The 24,958-nt window shown below is 37.0% G+C and overlaps 1 protein-coding gene across 1 annotated transcript in view; it reads left to right on the plus strand.

Annotated features, from left to right (window-relative positions):
- The first annotated feature begins 1,571 nt into the window (after positions 1 to 1,571).
- The window catches only part of MUC6 (mucin 6, oligomeric mucus/gel-forming), a 32,314-nt gene continuing 8,927 nt past the window's right edge, over positions 1,572 to 24,958 (plus strand). The window contains exons 1-22 of the mRNA XM_074884492.1: positions 1,572 to 1,599; positions 2,521 to 2,761; positions 4,338 to 4,464; positions 5,629 to 5,716; positions 6,844 to 6,953; positions 8,833 to 9,040; positions 11,233 to 11,355; positions 12,345 to 12,465; positions 13,375 to 13,513; positions 13,680 to 13,784; positions 14,132 to 14,204; positions 14,477 to 14,614; positions 15,451 to 15,612; positions 16,169 to 16,263; positions 16,880 to 17,012; positions 17,921 to 18,170; positions 19,288 to 19,340; positions 19,446 to 19,555; positions 20,321 to 20,472; positions 21,195 to 21,336; positions 21,809 to 21,919; positions 24,574 to 24,759. Coding sequence (XP_074740593.1) covers positions 1,572 to 1,599; positions 2,521 to 2,761; positions 4,338 to 4,464; positions 5,629 to 5,716; positions 6,844 to 6,953; positions 8,833 to 9,040; positions 11,233 to 11,355; positions 12,345 to 12,465; positions 13,375 to 13,513; positions 13,680 to 13,784; positions 14,132 to 14,204; positions 14,477 to 14,614; positions 15,451 to 15,612; positions 16,169 to 16,263; positions 16,880 to 17,012; positions 17,921 to 18,170; positions 19,288 to 19,340; positions 19,446 to 19,555; positions 20,321 to 20,472; positions 21,195 to 21,336; positions 21,809 to 21,919; positions 24,574 to 24,759 — 2,895 coding nt within the window. The remainder of the gene's footprint in view (positions 1,600 to 2,520; positions 2,762 to 4,337; positions 4,465 to 5,628; positions 5,717 to 6,843; positions 6,954 to 8,832; positions 9,041 to 11,232; positions 11,356 to 12,344; positions 12,466 to 13,374; positions 13,514 to 13,679; positions 13,785 to 14,131; positions 14,205 to 14,476; positions 14,615 to 15,450; positions 15,613 to 16,168; positions 16,264 to 16,879; positions 17,013 to 17,920; positions 18,171 to 19,287; positions 19,341 to 19,445; positions 19,556 to 20,320; positions 20,473 to 21,194; positions 21,337 to 21,808; positions 21,920 to 24,573; positions 24,760 to 24,958) is intronic.

Genomic DNA, 24,958 nt, shown 5'->3' on the forward strand with positions numbered 1-24,958 from the left:
TTAACTCCAGCCACCTACTTACTGCAAATTTGCGCTAGTCCTTCTGAGTCTGCGAAATACAAAAGTTAGTAAGATACTACTATCTTACTTGCATAAAAATGTGTATGATGCCAAGGCACAAAACAATTAATATGTTATAGCTTTAAAGTACTAGAAATATGAGCTACCAGAAGTACTGTTAGAAAGGCGAGTATCATTAAAATGTTAACTCATAATTAAAACGGTAACTTTTGACAGCTGTGATTGTGGTATTTTCTGTTACAAAGAAATTTCACTTTAGTTCAGAAGGAGGCTGGACAAGTACTTGGAAGCCAGAGCACAATGGGGGTAAGCAGACAAATCCCAATAGCCTCACAAAGTCCCCGGAATTGAAAATACTTGGAGACTGAGAGAGTATCTGGGGAAGTATATGTGCTTGACCGGATGATACTCTTCCCTTGGGCAGTCCCTTAATGATCACTGCTGGAAATAAAAAACTGAGCTACCTCAACCCTTGGTCAGAACCAACACAACTTTTAACATGTTCTTTTCTGAAGAAATGTGAGGCACTGATTTTTCAGTTTAAATTTCATTCATTAAACATGTAATTTTCCACATCCATGACAAGAATGAATAAATGTCATCATGCTAACACGGTATACTGTATTTTACAAGACGTGTTGTTCCACTAAGACAGTATACAGAAGGCTATAAACCTTGTGAAAACACACAGTTTTTGCTAGATCCTTTCTAAAATAAATACGGCTCTCAGTCCTAGTATTCTGAACAATTTTTCTATCATATTCTATTTACAGACATCCTTCCTAGTAATCCATATTCTTAATGTTTTACGTTACAATACCGTGCTTTACTGCTGCATACCGTTAAAAGGCAACTCTGTACTCCAGAAGTTGCTGCATTTTAGTGGTTGACAATGAAATTCTTAACCCAGTTTGGGGAAAATGCAGAGGTGTAGAACAAAAAGAATTACATAAAACACAAATTTATTATAATGAGAAGTATTTCTTTAGGCAGAAGAAGCAGAGAGTGGTTTGAATTAGGTGAATTCGCATTTAGCATAAGCATCAAAAAGCTACATGAAGTTCATCCTAAATGTTAAAAATAGTTAAGTACTTGTGATCAGCCCAAAAAAAAAATAAAATTCAGCAATGCGTCGCTGTTTTCTGTTCTTGCACCAAGAGGAACACTAGGGCATGAATATACACAAATTAAAAGAAAATTACTAGATATGACTTACTAAAAACTGAATTGAAAAGACAAATATATAATCTAGTTTTAAAATTTCTTGAGTTATTGACATTCCCATTTGTTATTTTTCTCTGGTAAGCTTTAGATAAAAACAAACACACTGAAGACGCTCCTATATTTATAGAAAGGGACATCTAGCACACTCTGACTATTTTGCAACCCCAGGCAATCATTCCTTGGCACACTCTGAAAGAGCTGGGGTTTTCTGGTCAGTGTCACTTAAGCACAACATATTAAACTAGCTGGAAATGGGCATGAAGGATCAATGATAACAATTAGCCGATTCCTATTTTCCAGTCAGACGTTCTGGACAGCACAGAAGTATGGAAGAGGAGTGCTTTTTGCCAACAGGTAACACCTCATTGGGAAACAGTATTTTCTACATGACCTGAATAAAACCAGTAGCATTCTGTAGTCATTTGGTCACTCTTAAAGGGTAAAAAAAATTTTGTGGCTTTAAAGCAGTGAATATAAATTTCAGGTAGACTTTGCTAAACTTACCTGATACTTTGTGCTTCTAAGATATATTCTAAGATACCTGAGCTTCATATAACTCCATGAGCAAAAACAATTAAAAAATTCAAAGTAACGATCTGAGTCTGGAAGTATATAAGCAAGGACATGATTTTATTTACTTCAGTAGTTCCATCAACTTCAGAGGGACTGTTCAAATGCTTTAAGTAGGTATAGAAATATCTAACATCAAGTGCTGGAGTTGTATCTCTTTTTTATGATTCATTTCAACCTCCTAAAATTCGTCCATTCAGATGAAAAGTGATTACTTTTTAAAAATGAAAACTGATCAAAAGACTCCATATATTTACAAAGCTGGCTGGAATTTTGTCACACAAAAACAGAGCCAAAAAGGTGGGGACTTTTACAAGTTGGGCTTTGAAGACTGTGGTGTTAAAGTCTCTCCAGTAGCAAGCTGTCACTTTTGCAAACAGATTGAGCTGACTGAAATAAGAAGGTAAACCTTTATATGACCCAAAAAGAAGATGGAAGAGTGTTTCCCAAGCTAGGAAGCTAGGGAGCTCTCCTCTGCTTACAGTAAATTACAGTAAATTGCTCTGACTCCAATTATTGTTTCACTCTCCTGATAAGATAAAATTTTGAGGTTACCAAAAAAAAATTGGTTAGGGTGTTGTTTACATAATTAATCTGAGTAGAAACTTACTAGCTTTTTCTGCTATTTATATTTGAAATGGCAATCAGAATGAGCAAATATGCTGTTAGGAGACCTAAATCCATTTTTCTCTTTCACTTTTATAGTTTTGAGCAAGGATTCCTGTTCTACCTGGGGTGGAGGGCATTTTTCAACCTTTGATAAGTACCAGTATGACTTCACCGGGACCTGCAACTATATCTTTGCAACTGTATGTGATGAAACCACCCCAGACTTCAACATTCAGTTCCGGCGTGGGCTGGACAAAAAAATTGCGAGGATCATTATTGAGCTGGGACCTTCTGTTGTCATTGTTGAGAAAGGCAGCATTTTTGTCAGGAATGTTGGGTAAGATTATGGCATGAAGGGGTAAAATGTGTTTAAAGAAGGCAAGGATTTATATAGCAGTTGCATTAAGACTACATCATATCAAAAATTAATTAACAAATTACAGAGGTTAGCATACCTAACTGGACTCTACTCCCATTTCTTCCTATCAAGCATTCACACTTTCTAGATGAGCATTTAATTTGAAGTTATTTGAATCAAGTTTAGAGCACATTTGTGTAGGCAAAGGGATAAAATAACCTTCTCAGACTAAAACAGTTCTCACATTGAAACAACAGTCTCCTAGATACTACCAGTCTGCTTATGCTTATCTCTATTACAAGCACAGATGAAATGGCTTATACTCTTTAGCAGATATTAGCTGAAATTCCTGTGTTTTGCTTAGAGTTTGATTTCAGACTTCGATAACTCTGAACCTCTGTGCTAAAGATAACACATATATAGGCTATAGGAGAAACTTTGATCTATACAACCAACAGAGAAGTATTGGAGAGGCTTACAAAGAAGTCTTTGTGTATGACACCACTGACTGTTCACATTATTCCAAGTATGTCCAGAAAACAGCTGTTTTACTGAGGAATTACACTGATGGGAAACTTTGGGTTCGGCATCATTCATTCTTCTAGACAAATTGCTCCCATACAAGGAAATTTCTCCAGGGAAGTTTTCAGCATTTTTATCAGATAGACAGTGTTGAATTTTTGTCTGCAAGAACATGCAGATATGGGAAATAATTGACTGTGGATTGTCTGTATCTTATTATACTTACCTGGGTACAATAACCATCACAACAAAAAGACAACTTGCAGCTGTACCTTGAATTAGCAAACTGTATTTAGAAAAACTTCCTTTATTAATTTATGTTCCAGGAAAGCTATACAAATCTATGGGCCTAACCCAATGATCTGCATTTTAAATTTTGGTCCTACATTCACAAGAACTAAATGCCATGACCGACCTGCTCTAGTGTTGCACATAGCCCTGCTTAAGGTGGAAGGCTGGCCTGGGCAACTTCAGAAGGTCCCTTCCAACCAACTTTTCTATCATTATATCACATAGTTACTGAGTACTTAGCAAAATATATTTGTTCTCTCACATTGTTAGTTTGTAGCATTAGAATTCAGCTCAAGGATGAAAACCTAATTCTGCTACAACACTCTGGTCACGGATTTCTCTAACCTTGTCACTTTTAATATACAGCCCATATTAACAGGCTGTACTCCATAGGAAGCTCTTCAGGATAATCAACAATAGTCCTACCACGCAAACTGTATAATTACAAGTTCTGGAAACACATAGCTACACCCTAATAAAACCAAACCAAGTGAAGATGCCCAGTCCTGTGCAAACGTTTTCACTATGCAACCATCTCTGGGTGATTTTTCTATGAAACCACTGACATTGATTTTAAATCAACAGAAATTTTAATGTATCTTGAAATGCTAGTTACAAAGAAAAAAAATTCTATTTCATGGTGCTGCAAGTACTCAGACCGCATGTGTATTGTATCTAAAAAAGATAATACCTGCATGATATTGGCATGAGAAGGTCAGTTTCTCTTCTCGACTTATTACAGTGTCATTCAGTTGCCTTACACCAGCAACGGAATTCAAATAGCACCGTTTGGACGCAACATCCGTCTGGTGGCCAAGCTGATGGAGATGGAGCTAGTTGTCATGTGGAACAATGATGACTATCTCATGGTTAGTCAAATATTCTCATAAAGCAGAGGAGAAAATTCTCACTGACTTACTGGAATGACAAGATCTCTTTAGACTTAATGGGGGCTTTTTGCATGTGTTTACTATTTGAATAGGTATTCTTTTCCTGCTTCATCCGTTCCCTTTGAAATGCACTACTTTGCTTTTTATACCTTCATGTTCCTTTCACTTCCAGCGTTGGCAGTTAACTAAAGTCACCAATGCTGAGATTTGTGGATGCTTTCACAGACTTTAAACTTTCCTCAGGCTATTCCAGCAGCTACAACATTTTGCTAAAGGGATGTTGAAGTTGTTCAAAGTTGTGTAGAATTTAATAGTGTATGCCATAATTTTGTCATTTTTACTGTGCTTCCCCTGGACATCTTTTGGTTTCAAACACATGGTGCTCCTATCAACTCCTTTGTTTCTTTCCTTTTTCTGAATCTTTTCATGTTGCCCCTCCAAAATCCCTGATATTTTAGAGAAGAGGATACATTTTCTCAGCGTAACCTGTGATATTAATGCCATAAAAGACACTGAATTCTAAATTGGTAAGTTTGCTAAAACAGGGAGATTGTTATGTAATAAATTGGGAGATTTACCAGCATTACTATCACACATATAACAGGAAATGTTACTGTGATGGGTGCACACTATATTCTTCATATAGTCAGATTATTTCCTCTGATCTAAGGTTTTCATAATAAATCACTGATTGTAGCCAGTAGTAATATTACCACTTTACTTTCCAGAGCAATAGATAATTGAATAACCTTCTTCTGAAAAAATATTTTCTTCCTGTAACCTTCAATTTCTTAAGAGAAAAAACCTGAAATTTGTGCTCTGTCAACAATGAGCAAGGAAACACCATCATTTCCTTTTCTATTTTTTCTGGTTCCTTAGAATATTATCCTCCCCTAAATTCTTTGCAAATGTCTTAGAATCTTATTCTTTTATTACATCAAAAAATTGCAACAATCACTATTTGCCTATTGGGAAAAGAAGTTACTGCTTCCAAAACTTTTCCTCCAGTCAGGTCAATGAAATTAATGAGAAGGATCACCTTTAACTGCATCCTTGAACTGAATTTGTTTGAGAGAGGTGACGCTGTATAGATAATTTTACTTAGGATGATCCCTTTAAATGTTTTGTTTTATTTTATTTTAGGTTTTGGCTGAAAAAAAGTATATGGGGAAAACCTGTGGAATGTGTGGAAATTATGATGGTTATGAATTGAATGAATTTGTGACTGAAGGTAAGATCTAAGGACAGGTCAATGGAAGGAGAGCTAGTTAAACTGAGTCAAGGTGGAAATTTAATACTGTACTAACATTGCTCACTCAGTTTCAGAATTGAGTAAAGCACGTCCATAGGTCACCAACATACCTGTCACATGATTATGCACACTACTATTTGCTATGATAATATTGTGGAGTCCTCAGACAAGTGATAAGAACTCATATTTTAGAAACAGGTGGTAAGGATCACAGTCTCTCTCACCTAACTTTCAGAATAGTCTAGGCTCATAGCAAGACACAGTGAGGGAAATTATTACATTAAACAGAAGCAAGAATGAAGCTATAATAAAAAAGACATAGTGGACAATAACATCAACAAGTAGTGTGTCCCAATAAGGGTGGATCTTTAGAACAAAATAGTTGGTGCTGAGGTCTTGACCTCTGCACTCTATGTGGTTTGGGGTTTCATTTCAGAGTCACTCTAATCTGGTCTGTTGAACTCAAGCCCATGAACAGTTGTAGCTCATTACACATGCTCTTGGAGCACATCTGGCTTGGTTTCATCTTAAAGAAACTCTGTAGGCCAAGACCACTCCACAGTAGAAATCAGATTGTATGGAGTGGGGGTGTTTGGAAGATTTACTTTAAAAGCACACTGCTAATATGAAGTACAGTATTACTGTGGAGACATTAAAATGCACAGTAAACTAATCTCACCTCATCACAGACAGATGCAGTTTTCTGTACACATCACAGTTCTAAAAAGTATACAATATTTTTGGGGTTGTGATGAGTTTTCCCATGTAGGGGAAAATATAAGAATGAGGGATGAGGAGAAGGGGCATAAATTAACAGCTATCAAAAGATAACACAGCTCACAGAAAACAGTAGCAGCTGGTATCATGTAAAGTAGTAGATGTGATAGATTAGGAAACAACTCAGAGAAATGATCAAGGTGATAAAAGTATGTTTTACTGAATAGACTCCAGGTAAAGAGCAAAAGAGGTAGTTGTTATCATCAGGAAGATTAATTAGTAGGACCTTTCACAGTTAAAGAGTAGAATCTAAGTTTTGCTACATCACAGCAACAAGTAAACAACCATGTGGGCTTTTTCCTGACAAATTATAACCCTTCAATTTACAGGCAGATTGCTGGATACATATAAATTTGCTGCATTACAAAAAATGGATGATCCATCAGAGATCTGCCTGTCTGAGGAGATATCAACTTCCACCATTCCTCACAAAAAATACGTAAGAAAGATCTTGGCTTTTCTGCAACATGATTCTTAACAGAGGTGGAAAGATAGGTAGAAACGAACCAGAGAGAGACAGTGGAAACTTACTTCCATGAAAATGGATAAAGTCAAAATTTATATAAGATGATATGAGAAAGAATAAGAGTTCTTTGCATTTTGAAAAAGGCCCATGGGCATTTTTAAGGCTGGATTTATATTTCTCATATAAACCTACCAGCATTTAGCTCACAGCTTTCTGAAATTTGATGCAGGTCATCACAGGAAGTTCATCTTCACTGGTTTCCAAGCTTTAAAGAACTTTTTATTGAACAACTAGAGACCTGACATTATAAGCTATACAGACTTGAAGACATTCAACAATGCTTTAAACATACTGCCATATAACAGCGTTCATAACAGGGACAACCACTATCAACTGTTATCACTTCCAGTCCTAGATGAAAAGAAAATCAGTGTACCTGAAACATGATGCATCCATGTAACTATGGTTGAAAGAGGAAAATTGGTAGAAGCAAAGAACAAAAGGGCTTCTATTTCTTAGATTTTGCAGATACAGGAATCAAATCCTACTTAGTATGATCCTGTTAAGTTGTTTCACCAGGGAAACTCAAATTTTGCATTCCCACATTGATTTTACAGAATCACCAAGTGGTTTATCTTGGAAGGCATCACTTCAGATCATCTAGCCCAACCCCTCTGTTCAAGCAGGGTCAACAAGAGCAGGTTGTCCTGGCCAGTGTCCTAGGAGGTTTTGAGTAACTCCTGAGTGGATCTTCCAGGCTGAGGAGATGGAAACTACAATTTCTCTCAGTAACCTGCTCTTTTTTTCTGCCTAGGAGGTCATAAAGTCACCATATACCTAAAACATACCTAAAAATCACCATATACTTAATGTCAACCCTGATGGCTGTCCTCTGGAAAGCATTTCACTTTGCACAGATCATGCTCTTTCTTTGGTTTCATTTGTTCTTCCTCACAAGAACATGATCTTACTTTAGTAATTCTCATGTACTTATTTGTATACAGTATATAGGTTACTAGTAATTACAGAATGCTGAAAAAGTTTTCTTTTGAAATAGGAGATTTTTCTTCTTTTTTCCTTAATAGTTTCATCTTATTTTTCTAGCAACACAGGAATTTCTTAGGTTGAACATAGAAACCATTCCTCTTGCTAAAATGTTTAGCTTTCATACTACAGAGAAAGAGTCAGCTAGAATCCTTCTGAGATTCTCCTTTTCCCAGAACAGAAAAACAGGGAAACATTAGTTTTGTAGCATCTCTTTTACAAGAGCAGCAGGAGTAAAGGAGTTTCTGTGGGCCCTGTGAGGATGATACTTTTCTGAAGAAGATGGTTGTAAATATTACTTGCATTCACCCCGAAAAATTGCTCTGATCTAGTGGAGAACTTCTGTTGGTTGGGAGGTTTAACCTTTTTACACTGTTGCTCTCTTACACTGCAGTAAGCAACATGATAGGCAATACAAAGGTATCGATGTTTGCCTAGAGGGGAATGACTGTTGTTATCTTCACATTAAGGATGGTTGTTCTGGAACTGATTTCCATGAGACAACATACTTCCTGCCTGTAATGTTCTCAGCCATTTTTAAGGGTCCTGAAAGAATGACCGAATTTTCAACTCAATGAGAAGTGGAATTAATTCAACCTATCAAGATCCTTCTAGTATACAATGGATTTATATTCCCTTCTATTCATGAATTTCTCATGTATTTTAAGTCAAATACATATTACTAAACTGTAGGGGGAAAAAAGGCAAACTAATCAACAAGAAAATCATAACTAACAGTGATACTGTATTGTGTTTTCCATAGGGGGGAAACATTACTAGGAACAATTTTCTTTCTCCTTTTATTTAGGCCATGATCTGCTCTCAGCTGCTTAACTTGGTATCACCAACCTGCAGTGTGCCAAAGGATGGGTTTGTCATTCGTTGCCAGCTTGATATGCAGGACTGCAGTGAGCCGGGACAAAACAATTGCACTTGCTCTACGCTGTCAGAGTATTCAAGGCAATGTGCTATGTCGCATCAAATGGTGTTCAACTGGAGAACTGAAAACTTCTGCTGTGAGTTCAGATGTTTTATTCACAGAAGATTGTACTTAGCCTTGCTGTGTCTTACACAGAGAGAGAATGATGATTAACTGGAATTTAAATCAACTGATAGAAAAATTTCTACTGTCTTAAATCGAACAAATCATTTTCTTAAGAGAACAACAGTGGTCTTTGGTAAAGCATTAATAAGGAGAAGAAGGAAGCATGAAATGTATCTCCTACGACTAGATCAGTGACCATAAAAGAAAGAAACATCCACCAAGCGAAACCTTGAATTTCTCAGACTTCTGACAGGAGGCTCTTCTCTCTTAGTACATTTTTTTCATTATGGTACTTAGCAAATTAGTCAGTGAAAAGAGACAACTTTTAAATGGCATCTGAAGTCTTTGAACGTTTTTGCTAAAAATTGCCATAGCCCCTTTTACTCACATGAGATTTTCAGTGGTCCTTTTTCAGATGCTCAACCTTCTTAATTACAACTACTAATTGGAAGTAAATAGGAAGCAAATCGGAAGCAAATCTTCCATTACTCTCCAAGTTGTACATGACTGGACACACTTTTTTCGAGTGCCTGTTTGTTATCAAAGTTCTGATTCACTTTTTGCTGTCTTTTTGAACCTACCTGAAACTTCAATCTGCAGTCAATGTTATGTAGCAGGATTCATTGTTTTATAGAGAACATGGTGATCATAAAAAAATTCAAAGTATCTTAAACTGACATTGTTGTTTCTAAAACAACTCACACATTAAATTACCAGAGATGCAGCTCATGTCAAAAAAGACGACCTTTCAAAATTACCTTGCTTAATATGATATTGTCCTTCAGAAGCATATCATTTAATCATATTTTTATTTATCCTTTATATGAATATATAGTGATGGGCAGCAAATCCATAAAATAAATCGCTTTGACAGGAATATATTTCTCCTTATCCCTTTATTCTTATTCTGTTCCAAAAATCTTTAAGATTGGCTATCATTTAGATTTTAGCATAAAAATAGTGAAATCCCATGTGAATTATACTCCTGAAGTCATTGTTTACTTTGCCATAGTCTATGGTCTCACCATTGCTACTTATGAGGCCTTGCATCATTTTGCCATCCCTCTATCTACAGTGCCATATTCTATTCTCCTCTTGATCTTCACATACTGGTGCCACTCTTCATTTTTTGTTTTGTATTTAGCATTGAGTTTTCTTTCATTCTTTCCTCATACTTACTGAAAATGTTCCCTGCTAAGCTCCCTCATTATCCCTGGCACTTTAAAATTGCACCTCTTTCTAAAATAATTTTTCTCCTCCTCTTCTCCAAGGTTACCCATCTTACATCAATCAGCAATCTATTTTATTCTTTGGTTGGCCTGCAATTGGTTTTAATCCTTAAAAACTGTAAACTCCTCATGGCATTTTATAGATTCAGATAAATATTAGTAAGATAATGTGTGCATTCACAGAACTGTACAATAATTCTTACTAATTGCAGTAAAGTAATAGCCTAGTTTTCTTCAAGTCATACCAGTTTTCGTGTTGCCAGTTGACCACTACTAGAACTGGTAGTAAAGTGATAAAAGGCAAACCTTAAAAAAATAGGGGAATGGGAACCTTTGTTTCCCAGAAAAACAAAGGTATGAATCTAAGAATTGGCAAATAAATACCAAATATACAGAGGTAATTAACTTTTTAATCTTTATTGTTTCTTTGTCAGCCTCATCTCTAACTACCTTTATTTCCCTACCTCACTTATTTTTACTCTTCCAGATAAGGAAAAAAATCTCTGCTTGAATTTATTACATAATAAAACATGTTCTGAGTTTCATGTATTAGAATTGCTAGGTAGCTGCATTTTGAAAAGCAGATAATGTCTGAAAAGCAGGAACTATACAGAAGATCAAGAGTTATATTCTTTAAATCCTTCAAGTACTACAGGAAGTCTGATTTGTGGTAGTTTATTAGGCTGCAATATAGCCTGTTTGCCATTCTTCAAGCTTCTGAAAGGAGTTTCTAATAAATAGGGCATGAAAAATGAATAAAAGCTAGAGTGAATATGATGGTAATGATGAATACTGAGATGATGAAATGAGTATTGAGGCAGGATAAGAGAATGTTAGTGCCAGAAATCACAAGGTCTTCTCCATCTTAGGTGGTAGATGAGAGATTATTCTGTTTACACTTTAAAAATCTTAACACTTTCACTGTTTGTTGCAGCTGTGGGAAAATGTTCTGCTAACCAAATCTATGAGGAATGCGGTTCTCCATGTATTAAAACCTGTTCCAACCCAGAGTACAGCTGTTCCAGTCACTGTACCTATGGTTGCTTTTGTCCAGAAGGTACCATTTCTGTATTCATCATATCCTAAATGGCCCATACAAATGTTTTTGGCATATATCCAGTCAAGTGGAATAGAGTTCTTAATAATGAACTAGCAGTGCATTTCAGGGCATTGTGCTGCTAGAACTGCCATTTCTCAGGTAACAGAATATAACTGGAGTCTTGAATAGTCATGGTCCTTAAAGATCTTTGGTCACTATTTGCATGAACAGAGCTGTGAAAGCATTTTTCTCACAAGACTGTGATACGTGATGGGATAATTATATGCTGCCTGCCTAAAGTTCTGTATGATAATATACAGTGAGTAAGCTTAATTAATTTCCTATCCCAAACAGGTATCTAGCCTTTCAGGGCACCAGTAAGAGGTAGCATACCTCAGAGAAGTTCTGCAATATTATGGGCATTTTGTAAAATCCCTTTAAAATAGTTCAAGATTAACTTCCTACAAAAATTACAATTATGACTATCATTTGTATTGTTTCTTGAAATCTCAGAACTGAAATATCCTCCAAGGTTACTGTGACATGGGTATTGACATCAATATCATCACCATTTTATAGCAGTCAAAAGTAACGTGTTGTGAGCTACATATTTAAAACTAGACTTAATACTCTAGGAAATAGAATGTGTCCATTCTTCAAAATTCCCAACTTAATTGGAGTGTCATGGCAAAACCAAAACAAAAAAAACAAAACAAAACAAAAAAAAAAAAAAAAAAATCATTGAAGCTTACTGTTATTTCAAATTAAGTTCAAATTTCAAATTAAGACAATTGTCTGTACTTTCATGTACTGAAGTAGCCAAACACTGTTATCACTTGTAAAGAGTCAAGTTCTATTTCAGTTAAGAGAAAATGTCCTGCATGTTATACCTCTAAGTATGGGCACTGGCTGTGCAAGAATAGCATTCTCAAGCTAATTTTGGAAGGCATTCAAGCTCTAGTGCTAAGTAAGGATACAGAAAATATTTTGTTTATCTTCTTTGGCAGGAACTGTTCTTGATGACATCTCAAAGAATCGAACATGTGTTCACATTAAGCAGTGTCCATGTACATTGAATGGCAAAACCTATGCTCCTGGTGAGACAATGAAAGCAGCATGTAGAACCTGGTGAGCAGCAACAGCTACTTTCATGAGAGGATGAAGAGTATCCTGACCAAGCAATTGGAAAATTTAGATCAGTTTTTCAGAAGGCAGCTGCAAATGTGCATACCATCTCTGAGGCCACCTTCTCTGAGTGCCACAAATCATATATTTGTAACTGAAGATTTATAAGTCTCATTTCCTGATTAATCTGTACAAATATATATGCTCCTTCAGGCCACGCAAAACAGTAGCATTTTTATCTCCTTTGTGAAAGTGGATGTAAAATTAGTACAAAACAAATATCCAGTATTTACACTTTATTTCTGGCAATCTCAACATTTCTGACCACCAAATCAGTGCTGAAAATGAAATTTCTGTTTTGCAACATAAAATAATTACTTAAGATTATATTTTTTAAATTTTGAATTTTTTTTTTTTAAAAAAGTGGAATATATTTTTTTTTGGTGCTACTTCTCTTGTTATCATAATTCTAATAAATAAAATAAAGGATAAATAATGGAATTTGATCCTCAGGACTGTAACAATGAACGCACTTTCCATGATTAATCTATTCAGGAAAGTTTACCGATAATCCATACAAGAGTTCAGCAACTTTGAATTAAGATGAACAACTTCAACTGGTACAGATAAACAAAGAAAATCAAAGCATAGAAAGTATAAAGGGAAAAGTGGTACAAATGACATCTTCCATTACTACGAAGTAGCTGAGTTTTTAGAGCATAAAGAAAAGACATTTCAAAACAGTGGAAATAAAAGTTCAGAATGTGTATGTAAGTTACAATCTGTTCACTAACCAATTTTGCATGTTGATCACCTACAGCAAAACCTCCAGACAGGAGGATCAAATCCTCTGCTGGTAAATAGTGCCTTAGTATGAGAATAACCTTACACAGAATTTCTTGTTTTCCTCAGCAAATGTACGATGGGTCAATGGAACTGCAAAGACTTGCCCTGCCCTGGAAGGTGTTCACTGGAAGGAGGCTCCTTTGTTACCACATTTGATTCTAGATCATACAGGTTCCATGGCGTTTGCACTTATGTTCTTATGAAGGTAATTTCCTGCAGTCTAGAAACTATCAACACTATCAAATGGCTATATTTTAGTCTGCCTTTGGTTTCCTAATGGAACAGAAACTGAGGTTTTCCTACGATACACATTTATTCTAGAAATCTTTGTTATTCTGACACAAAATTCCTTTTTCACTATTTTCCTCCAGAGTTCCAGCCTGCCACACAATGGAACACTGATGGCTGTGTATGAAAAATCTGGTTATTCTCATTCTGAAACATCACTCAGTGCTATAATTTACATATCCACAATGGTAAGTATTCCCTCCACAGGTTCTATCCAGCATTTCTGTAACCAGATTAGCAAAATATTTAAAGCCATTGTTAGTAGCCTGAACTGAAACATTATTGGGGGTAGATACTAAAGATATGTTTCAGTTCACACATACACAATAAAGATCTCAGTTGCCACATCAACTCAGGAAGTTAGAGTATTTTCAAAGTGAAAACTGAAAGCAGCATGGAATAACACGTGAGAAAAAGCCTGAATCAATCTTTTCCTATTGTATAGGTCATTGACAACACAGTTACTTAAGTTAAAAACCATATAAATACCATCAGTACAAATAATTACTTCTGATTCCACGTCCTTTTCTTACAGGACAAAATTGTGATTTCTCAGAATGAACTCCTTACTGATGATGATGAACTTAAACGGCTACCTTACAGATCAGGTAAAGAAAAAGGGAATGTACATAAAAGTCAAATTACATAAAATGTCTGTTTTACACAACCCAGCATCTTTTCTCTTACAATTGCCAATAGCAGAGGTTTTAGAGGAAGGTTAAAATATTCCCCATTGCACCTGTTCCTCTATGGAGAGTTGTGTGTGGCAGGAGAAGGCCTGTAGACAGAACGCTAGAACACTTACATATGCATTAAAATCATTACTTTGCAATATCCTATGCATCAAAATCTCTATTTCTAAATATCCTTGTTCTTTTAGGAAACATCACTATTTTCAGACAGTCCTCAATGTACATCCAAATGTATACAACCTTTGGGCTGGAAGTTGTAGTTCAAACATCACCTGTGTTCCAAGCCTATGTGAAAGTTGGATCACAGTTCAAAGGAAGAACCCTAGGTAAGAAATCGAGTCCCCATGTGAAGGAGAAAATGTAGGTAGTGTAATTTTGAAAGCTTAGTACTTAAGCTTTAAGGAATAAACTTTCTTATTGGGATTCAAAGAAAAAAACCAACAAAAATACTTGCGTTAGAAAACCAATTATTTTTTGCTAATAACTTTAAAATTAAGCAAAGAAATTAGATGGGTGACACTTTTCATATGTAATATAATACTGTTTTTCACATGTTTTATGTGTGTCTTTTCCAATATGTGCTCTACTACACAATGAAGGGGCAACAAATTAGTCTGTGTGGTCTCTACGTCTTGGAGCACACGGTTCTTTGAACATAGTGCACGATCACTGTAAACACAATGAGCCTAAGAATCTAAAAGCTTCTCAGCTGATAAGCACCAGATGGAGATGTTTATGCTTATTGCACAGCGACATTAGCCACAAAGGCATATCCTGCATTCTAGTTATCTATGGGGAATTACAGAGACGCTTTAGTTTTTAAAAAAGTCTACATATATGTTCTTTGTCATTACAGATTTTATATACACGAGAAAATATGTGTAACAGTAAAAGTATTTCATGGTCTTTCTCTTTTACATGATTTGAAGCCACTAAAAAACCCTTCATTGAATAGAAGTGGACAATCTTAACTTGAGAAGGCAGAGGATCAGTGACTGAATGTGTACATAATTAAGATTTTCTGGCTATTTGATCTATAGAATTCACTGACACTCCATGTAGAACATTTGAATCAATTTTTTCACTATTACAGAATGAAACACAGACCATTGGGTACACATTCTTTAATTTTCAGCCATCCCTTGCATTTCTATGCTTTTAGGTTTGTGTGGCAATTACAATGGAGACACTACAGATGACTTCATGACTAGCATGGATATCACTGAAGGGACAGCCTCCCTGTTTGTAGATTCCTGGAGGGCAGGGAATTGCCATCCTGCTTTAGAGAGAGACACTGACCCTTGTGCTTTGAGTCAACTGAACAGTAAGTAGATGATCCTCTTGTAACTGATCTTTCCAGCTAACTTTGCCATAAGTCCATACCAGGGAAATGAGAGAGTTTGAGAGAAGCAGAGGCTGAGATGATTGAACATCACAAATTCTGTCACCAAGACATCTCTGATTTCTAGAATACATACCTAGTGAAAGCTTATCAGATCCTGTTTTAGAGATCTGGGATTGAGATGATGAATGAGAGGGTTTTGGTGATACTTCCAGTGAAATTGCAATGTCCATGGATGTCTTAGTGTTGCCCAGCAGGGCTATGACTGAAATCCAGGCTTTGCCTTCTCAAGTCGCTATTGCTATTGGTCTTTAAAAAAAAAAAAAAAAAAAAGCCCTACTGAGTTCTTTGAACTCTGCAAGCTAACAAGGTAAGAAGTTGTCCCTCCTTTTGTCAATCCATCATTGCCAAAAGTTCAGCTAGAGTAGTGTGTCCAGAGGTTTTTTTTTCATTTCTTTTTTTTAATTTTTTTTTCATTTTTTCATTTCTTTTTCCTAAATTTCTCTGTTTAATGTCCATTATTTACTTTCATCATTAGAAATATCTGCTGAGACTCACTGCTCCATTCTTACCAAGAAGGGCACAGTGTTTGAGAAATGCCATGCTGTGGTGAACCCTATACCTTTCTACAAGGTAGGAAATTATGATAGACATTGTACAGAGGGCGTTCAAGTACGGACCAGAATGTGCTCATATACACTATCCCACTCCTTTGGATCAGCAATGCATAGCAGCTAAGGAACAAGTGTGGTTTTGAGATTTATGTCTCCACAACACTAAAGGTCTGTTTGTTCATAGGCACCAGTCCCACCCCTATGAATCAGAAGGTATTTTTGCTCATGTTGTAGTTCTCCATGTCGACAACTTTAACTATGCAAAGTATTAATTTTCCCATATAACTGAGCTCATTATATTTGCCAATCTCCATAAAACATTTTGAAAATTAAAAATTAAAAGCAGTGAATCAAAGGCATTTTTTAGGTACTAAGTATATTTTATTCCTGTCAATCAGGCAATTATCTGATCTTTTTCATCAGTTTTAGTAATGCAATATATGTTTTGCATGATTTCCCTCTGCAATTCAGCATAGAATCATAGAGTCATTTAGGTTTGAAAAGACCTTTAATATCATTAAGTCCAACTGTAAACCTAACACTGCCACGCCCACCACTAAACCGTGTCCCTAAGCATCACATCTACAAATGTCTGCTCCCCAGTAACAGAGTACTCTCCATGTATTGGGTTTCAGAGATGTGTCTACCAAGCCTGTAATTACGAAGAGACCTTTCCCTATATTTGTTCCGCTCTGGGATCATATGCACGAACATGCAGTTCAATGGGTTTAATCCTTGAGAACTGGAGAAACAGTATGGACAATTGTAGTAAGTAACTGAACCAACTCTTAACAGTCTGCTATCAGATGAATGCACGCATACAGGTCTATCTGTTTCCATTTAGACTATTCCCATGTTTGATTCACCTATGACCAAACTGAATAAGAGGAAGAACATATTTTAAAACTACTTGTCAGTCATTAGAAAATAACTACTTACTGCTCAAGTTGTCCAACCAGCAGGTATAAAAGTCATATTCCCAGGAGCTGCTGACTTCACAGATGTGTCATAACACAACAAAAACCATAAATGGTAAAGTAGTGTTCTAGACAGTGGGCAAATAATTAGAGTAATGAGGAAAGCAGTGAACAGAAAGAAGAGGAAAGCAGAAATGGGATAACAGATAACTGAATTTTGAATATCCTTCTAGTCTGTTTCAGAAAGGATTGCTATTTTAAAACTACATGAAAAAGATTACTCGTATGCTTTGATGTGAGCATGTGGATGCTTCCAGGACTTGATAATTAAGTGAGAGAATAGACAGATAAATAAACCTATACTGTATAAGATGAGAAAGAACTAAGAAAAACTCAGTTTGCAGACGTAATTTTGCTATTAGACAACTTAGACATTGACAAAAATTTTCACAGTTACTCAAAAATACGTTGGTATTCCTGCAAAGCTTCTCTTTGCATTATTTTATTCCAAGATACACAAAGAAGCAATAAGATATTTAACCTTCATAAAACTTCCAAACAGCTACATGGTAGGTGTTAAGCCCTCATCTGCAATATTTTTTGCTAAAGCTCCACATCCATAGGAAGAGGAGCAATAGGAAGCATTAAGCATTGAAGCTGTTGGCACAATATATGCAGCACATTACGAGCACAGTTATCTTTCACAGGGAAGAGAATAAGTAAATGAAGTTTAACATACACTCTTGTCTTGTTCTACAGCCATTACTTGTACTGGCAATCAAACATTCAGCTACAACACTGAGGCATGTGACAGGACATGCTTGTCACTCTCCAACCGAGCCCTGGAATGTCATCCAACTGACATCCCTATTGAAGGCTGTCATTGTCCTAAAGGAATGTACTTGAACCACAAGAATGAGTGTGTTCGTAAATCTCATTGTCCCTGCTATTTAGAAGATAGGAAGTACATCTTGCCTGACCAGTCAACAATAACTGGTGGGATTACCTGGTAAGTGTGTCAATTTTAAAGATTACAAACTGAGAATGGAGACAATGGGTCTTCATTTGTCTCTGTTGAGGGTTAACGGCAGGAAGCAGCTAAGAACTACACAGTCACTTGCTCACCCCACTTCAGCCAGATGCAGAAGAGAATCAGAAGGGCAAAAGCAAGAAAATTTCTGGGTTCAGATAAAGACCATTTAATAACTTTCTTTGTTGTTAATAAGCAAAAATAAGCTTATTTAATAAGCAAAATGCCATGCACAATCAAAGCTAAGTAAGGAATTAATTCACTACTACTCATCAGCAGGCAGATGTTTAGACATTTCCTGGAAAGCATGAATTTGGCATGCACAATGGTTACTTGGGAAGACAAGCACCATAACTCTGAATATCCCTCCTTCCTCCTTCTTCACCTGAGCTTTTATTGCTGTTGTATAGTATGGAATATCTCTTTGGTCAGTTTGGGTCAGCTGTCCTGGCTGCGTCCCCTCCCAGCTTGTGCACTCCCAGCCTCCTCATTGGCGGGACAGCATGAGAAGAAGAGAAGGCCTTGACACTGTCCACCAGTAGCTAAAACGTCGGTTTATCAACACTGTTTTCGTCACAAATCGAAAACATAGCACCATCCAGCTGCTAAGAAAATTAACTCCATTCCAGCCAAAACCAGTATGATTTCCTTTACTTTTAATAGCAAAGGTTTATTTTTTAAGACATCTTTTTTTCCCTTTCCTAAAATACAAATATTTTTAAATGGGCAAAAAGCATTTGACTTACCTTAAGCTTGGAAATATTAAGGAAAAAATCAGAAAATAACAGGTGAGATCTGATTTCTAGTAGGTTTTGTCAACAGCATCTGGACAGCTATATACAAACCTCTACAAACCTCAGGAATTATTTGGTAGGTAATCATAATAGTGAATGGCCTACTATTCACTTTCAAAACTGATGTTATTCTATGCTAAAAAACTAGAGACAAGTTGACTCACGTTCCATTTTGAAGGATGGGGAGGGGTTAGTAACATAAATGAAACATTTACAATGATGAGAAACATGAAGCCATTTTGCAAAAAATTAAAACTTCTTTCTTAGGAGAGAATTTAATTGAATTTTTTTTTTTCCCCTAGCTACTGCGTTAATGGGAGGCTAAGTTGCACAGGCAAACCTCAAAATCCTGCAGGTATGGGTCTGATGTGGTTTACTTAGAAACATATTCTTTTCCTCTATGTTGTAAAATTGCTACGTCACAGTTTCTCTGATGTTTGTTTTTCTTCCTTTTTCCTAGAAAGCTGCAAAGCTCCTAAGAAGTATGTGTCATGTTCTGACAGTTTAGAAAACAAGTATGGAGCTGCATGTGCCCCTACCTGTCAGATGCTGGCTACTGGAATTGAATGTGTGAGTTTCATAGCTCTGGAATATTTATCCTCCTGAGAGAAGAAGAATGTTCTAGTTGTTACTTAGAACTTGGCTATGTTCCTTCTAGTGAAATGAAAGGAGATATTTGTTCTAACGTGATACAGCTAAACAGATTTCCTTCCACAGACTGTGGGCACAAAAAATTTACATATATTCAGGAAGCGATTAAAGTAATTAAACTGCATGAATTAATGAATTAAATTCTATTAAATGTCTAGAATAAAAATCCGTTAAGAATTCTTAACTACATGGCTATCGCTTCTGGCTCAGGTACTCCATAAGCTACATGTCGCTGGAAAATGACAGAACATGTGGTTTATGCTTTGTCTTCTATTCTTCCCCATCTGTTGTTGATGGTCCCAGGATGCAGGAGACCTAGGCTAAGTGGACTTCTGGTCTGTCCTGACAGGGTTTGCTTATGTGTTTATATTAAGGAAACAGACTAATTGGAAGAATTGCAATAGGCTTCCTTGATATAAAGAAACTTCTGTTGTACTCTGTCTGAAAGATTGGTAGCAATGAAAGATAATTTTTCCTGATGTTTAATATCTCACACAACAGGTATATCTTACAACTTTAGCGAAACTAGTTCAATTGACTAGATATTAGTACAGGGAAATATCACAAAACTGAAACCAAGTCTAAACTAGAACTTAGTACAGGTTGACTCTTGACACCATTCAGATAAAAGATAAAATGCATCTCACGTTTCTTCTCATTTTGCAATCTGTTGATCTTTACCAGATACCCACTAAATGTGAATCAGGCTGTGTCTGTGCTGATGGGCTCTATGAAAACCTCGATGGCAGGTGTGTTCCAGCTGAGGAGTGTCCATGTGAATATGGTGGTCTTGCTTACGGAAAAGGTGAACAGATCCAAACAGAATGTGAGATCTGGTAAGAATCACACAGTTTTCTATTGTGGAAGCTCTGTTTCACTAAACTGTACAACTATGTAACAAAAGCATTTAGTTGGCAGGAGAGTAGGAAACAGCAACAGCTGAACAAAAGGAATACAAAGCACAGAGGTGATAAAGAGAAGCTTAACATTTTGACAGTATATATGTACAGATAAAAGAGTCATGGTATTGGCTTCAGGGATAATTTCTGACATATCCAGGCATAAGGGCATCCAGTAGGGCCTGTAACTGGAAACTACATAAGGTCCAGGGTTAACAGCTCCACCTAAATAAAGATGAAAACATGATCGTAGATAAAAGCAACCCCCCAAAAGATTCCTTCCATCTCTTCAGCAGCATTCTCAAATTACTTTATTCTCTTTCCAGTAACTAACCTAGTATTAAAAAACCACCACCCCCTAAACTACACAAAACAGTGACATCTGTTCTCATTAAGAGCAAAAATAAATTAGTTTTATATTCTTTCTGTCTTGAAAAAAGAAAGGAAAAATTACTTAAGATTTCTTCTTTATCATGAATCAGTTTTCTAGTCAGTCCATAACTTTTAGTTATGGTTCTTATTTTAATTGTGACTTGGTCACCATGTACCCAAGTCAATTAAATGAACATCTTATCTATAAAAGTGTATGTATAGAAAAAGAAACAGGTTAAGGTGACATTTCTTTGAAATATCAGTATGGTTTCTCTTCTCACTCCCAGCACCTGCACTAAAGGCAAATGGAAATGTGTTCAGAAATCGAAGTGTTCCTCAACATGTAATCTGTATGGAGAAGGCCACATCACCACTTTTGATGGACAGCGTTTTGTGTTTGACGGCAACTGTGAATACATATTAGCTATGGTAATCTGCCTCTTACTGCTTATTTTGGCAGTCTCTTCACATGAAGAAATAGCTTGATTTAAATGGCTAATGAAAATATCCTTGGATGTATCTACAACTAATAGAGCACTTTCAATCTTTATAAATGCTTAATGTGTTTTTATATTTTCTGTTTATTTCAATACTTAAGATGAAAAGACTTCACTTCTCAAAACACTTTTTTTTCACACAGTTACATCCAATTTTAGATTTAGTAACATGTTTAAGTAGTCATTGATATGTATTCTGTACCAGCCAACTATATCCTTTAGAGAAGTGATATCAGTTTGACTACCAAATCAGAGGTCATGACCTCCCAAAAAGGCACAATCAAAGTCATGACATGTTTAAGCTTTCTTTACTTTTTTATGCTTTTATGTTTTGAGTTGGAAGACTCCAGACACAGACTCTATTGGGGTTTTGTGCTTTTTGTGATTTGTTTTGGTTTTTTTAGGATGGCTGCAGTGTTAATAGACCTTTTTCGTCTTTCAAAATTGTTACTGAGAATGTCATCTGTGGGAAATCAGGGGTTACATGCTCCAGATCCATCAGCATTTACCTTGGGGTAAGATGTTCATTCTGCTGTTATCCAGCTGAATAGCTATTTTAAGCCCATGTTTGCTTCCCTTTTGGAAGCTTTAGCTGTGTCTTTGAAGTAATGTTTTGCAAGTGAATTTATGCGCTAAACCTAGAGCTTCAGTTTTAGTAGGAATTGCCATCAGGTTTTTTTTCAATTCTCATGTCAATGTTTCATTCCCTGAACTTCTTGCCTACACAGAAGCCAAAAAATTTTGAACTTTACTGACTCAGCAGTGAATTGCTCAGTCAAAAGATAGTGATTTCCCCACTCTACCAAACTCAGGAAAACAGTAGTATAAAATTGAGGAATTCTCATCATGGATGATGAACGAAAGCTCTCGAATTTTCTCTAAGTCCAGATAATATCTGCAATTCAAAATATATCCAGATCTTACCTGAGATATATCAGTGAAACTACAGCAATAAGCAGTTATCCTCATTTCCACTGCTGTGTGGTAGGTTCCAGACTGGGTAAGTTTTACTGTTCTCAGTTCTATGGAACAGTAATGCTCAGTAGTATCAGATCATCTTACAGTCAGTCCTTCATTATCTGACAGAGAGAAGAATACGGATGGATGATATTTTAACCCAAGGAACAGTCACTAGGAGCAGTACACATTTGCCACATTACTGACTAAATACTGGCAGTTTCAGCTGGTCAGTGCTCTGGTGAAAAAGTTTGTTTGCTCAGGATCCAGTTTCATAAATGCATGCTCCAGACAAACCTTTTTGTTGATTATCTAGACACTGAAACACTACAGCATGACCGGAGTAAAGTTGTAAGAGTCCATATGAAAGTGGGAAATAGTAAAATACCTCAACACAGAGAGCTATTTTCTCTAACTTGATTATTCTTAGGAATACCTGGAAACATACTTCCTCTACTCTGCTGGCTGCATGTAGATGATGATATTATTTCCACCAAATGCAGTCAAAATGTTAGCACACCTAAAAATGAGGGTGGAATAATGACAGATATTTTTGTTTCCCATGAAAATTTGCATATGCATACAAAATAATTCCAAGGGGGTAAAAAAGCCTGTAAAATAGAATCATAGAATAGAAAAGAATTATAGAATGGCTTGGGTTGGAAGAGACCATTAAAGCTCATCTAGTCCAACCCCCCTGCAGTGAGCAGGGACATCTTCAACTAGATCAGGTTGCTCAAAGCCCCCTCCAACCTGACCTTGAATGTTTCCAGGCATGGGCCATCTACCACCTCTCTGGGCAACCTCTGTCAGTGTTTCACTACACTCACCGTAAAAAATTTCTTCTTTATATCTAGTCTGAATCTACCCTCTTTTAGGGGTAAAACCATCACCTCTCGTCCTATCGCTACAGTCCCTGTTAAAAAGTCTGTCCCCATCTTTCTTATAAGCCCCCTTCAAGTATTGAAAGGCCGCTATAAGGTCTCCCCAGAGCCTTCTCTTCTGGAGGCTAAACACCCCCAACTCCCCCAGCCTGTCCTCATAGGAGAGGTACTCCATCCCTCTGATCATCTTCGTGGCCTCCTCTGGACCTGCTCCAACAGGTCCATGTCTTTACTCTACTGAGGACTCCAGCACTGGACACAGCACTGCAGGTGGGATCTCACGAGAGTGCAGTAGAGCAGGAGAATCCCTCCCCTCAACCTGCTGCCCACACTTCTTTTGATGCAGCCCAGGAGACAGTTGGCTTTCTGGGCTGTGAGCACACATTGCTGGCTCATGTCCAGGTTTTCATCCACCAGTACCCCCAAGTCATTCTCCCCAGGGCTGCTCTCAATCCCTTCATCCCCCACCCTGTATTGATACCAGGAGTTGCCCAGACCCATGTTCAGGACCTTGCACTTGGCCTTGTTGAACCCCACAAGGTTCATACGGGCCCACTTCTTGAGCTTGTCCAGGTCCCTCTGGTTGGCATCCCATCCCTCAGGTGTGTCAACCGCACCACTCAGCCTGGTGTCATCTGCAAACTTGCTGAGGGTGCACTCGATCCCACTGTCTATGTTACCTATGAAGATATTAAACATCACTGGTGCCAGATCCCTGAGGGACACCACTAGTGACTGATCTCCATCCATACTTTGAGCTGTCAACCACTACTCTCTGAATGCAACCATCCAGCCAATTCCTTATCTACCAAATAATCCGTCCATCAAATCCATATCTTTTCCAATTTAGAGAGAAGGTTGTGTGGGGATTGTGTCAAAGGCCTTACAGAACTCCAGATAGATGACATCCATAGCTCTTCCCTTGTCCACTGATGTAGTCACTCCATTGTAGAAGGCTGCTAGGTTGGTCAGGCAAGACTTGCCCTTGGTGCAGCCAGGCTGGCTGTCTCAAATCACCTCCCTGTCCTCCATGTGCCTTAACACAGCTTCTAGGCAGATCTATTCCATGGTCTTCCCAGGTACAGAGGTGAGGCTGACAGGTTGGCAGTTCCCAGGATCCTCCTTTCTCCCCTTTTTAAAAATGCCTGCAGTATTTTCCTTTTTCCAGTCACCGGTGACTTCACCTGACTGCCATGACTTTTCAAAAATAAGTGGGAATGTCAAGACAGTCTGTAATAGCACAGCATCTGATCTTCAGCAATGTGACACAGAGTAAGGAAAATACTGAAGCTTGACAAGTTATAACATCCAGCTAAATTTTTTTCTAGAATTTGACATTCGTACTGCGAGATGAAACCTTCGCTATTTCTGGGAAAAATCCTGGAGTACGATATCATGTGAAAAAGAATGCCCTTCACCTGATGTTTGATATCATTATCCCAGGAAAATACAACATGACCCTCATCTGGAACAAGCACATGAACTTCTTCATCAAGATCTCTAGAGAAACACAGGTATTGCAGAATAACTTCCTCAGTAAACTGTCCTTTAATTCGATTGAACTGCACATTTGATGATGGTTGCCTTGACTCTCTATGATGGCAAAGGTTTTCAGAGATGCTACTAGCAATTCATCCATCATTATCTTCAAAACAGCAGAGATTTTCCTTAGAGGCTGATTTTTAAGTGATTACCCTACTGCATTCAGCTAAG

Source organism: Strix uralensis, chromosome 15 (genome assembly GCF_047716275.1).
Source record: "Strix uralensis isolate ZFMK-TIS-50842 chromosome 15, bStrUra1, whole genome shotgun sequence".
Lineage (NCBI taxonomy): Eukaryota > Metazoa > Chordata > Aves > Strigiformes > Strigidae > Strix > Strix uralensis.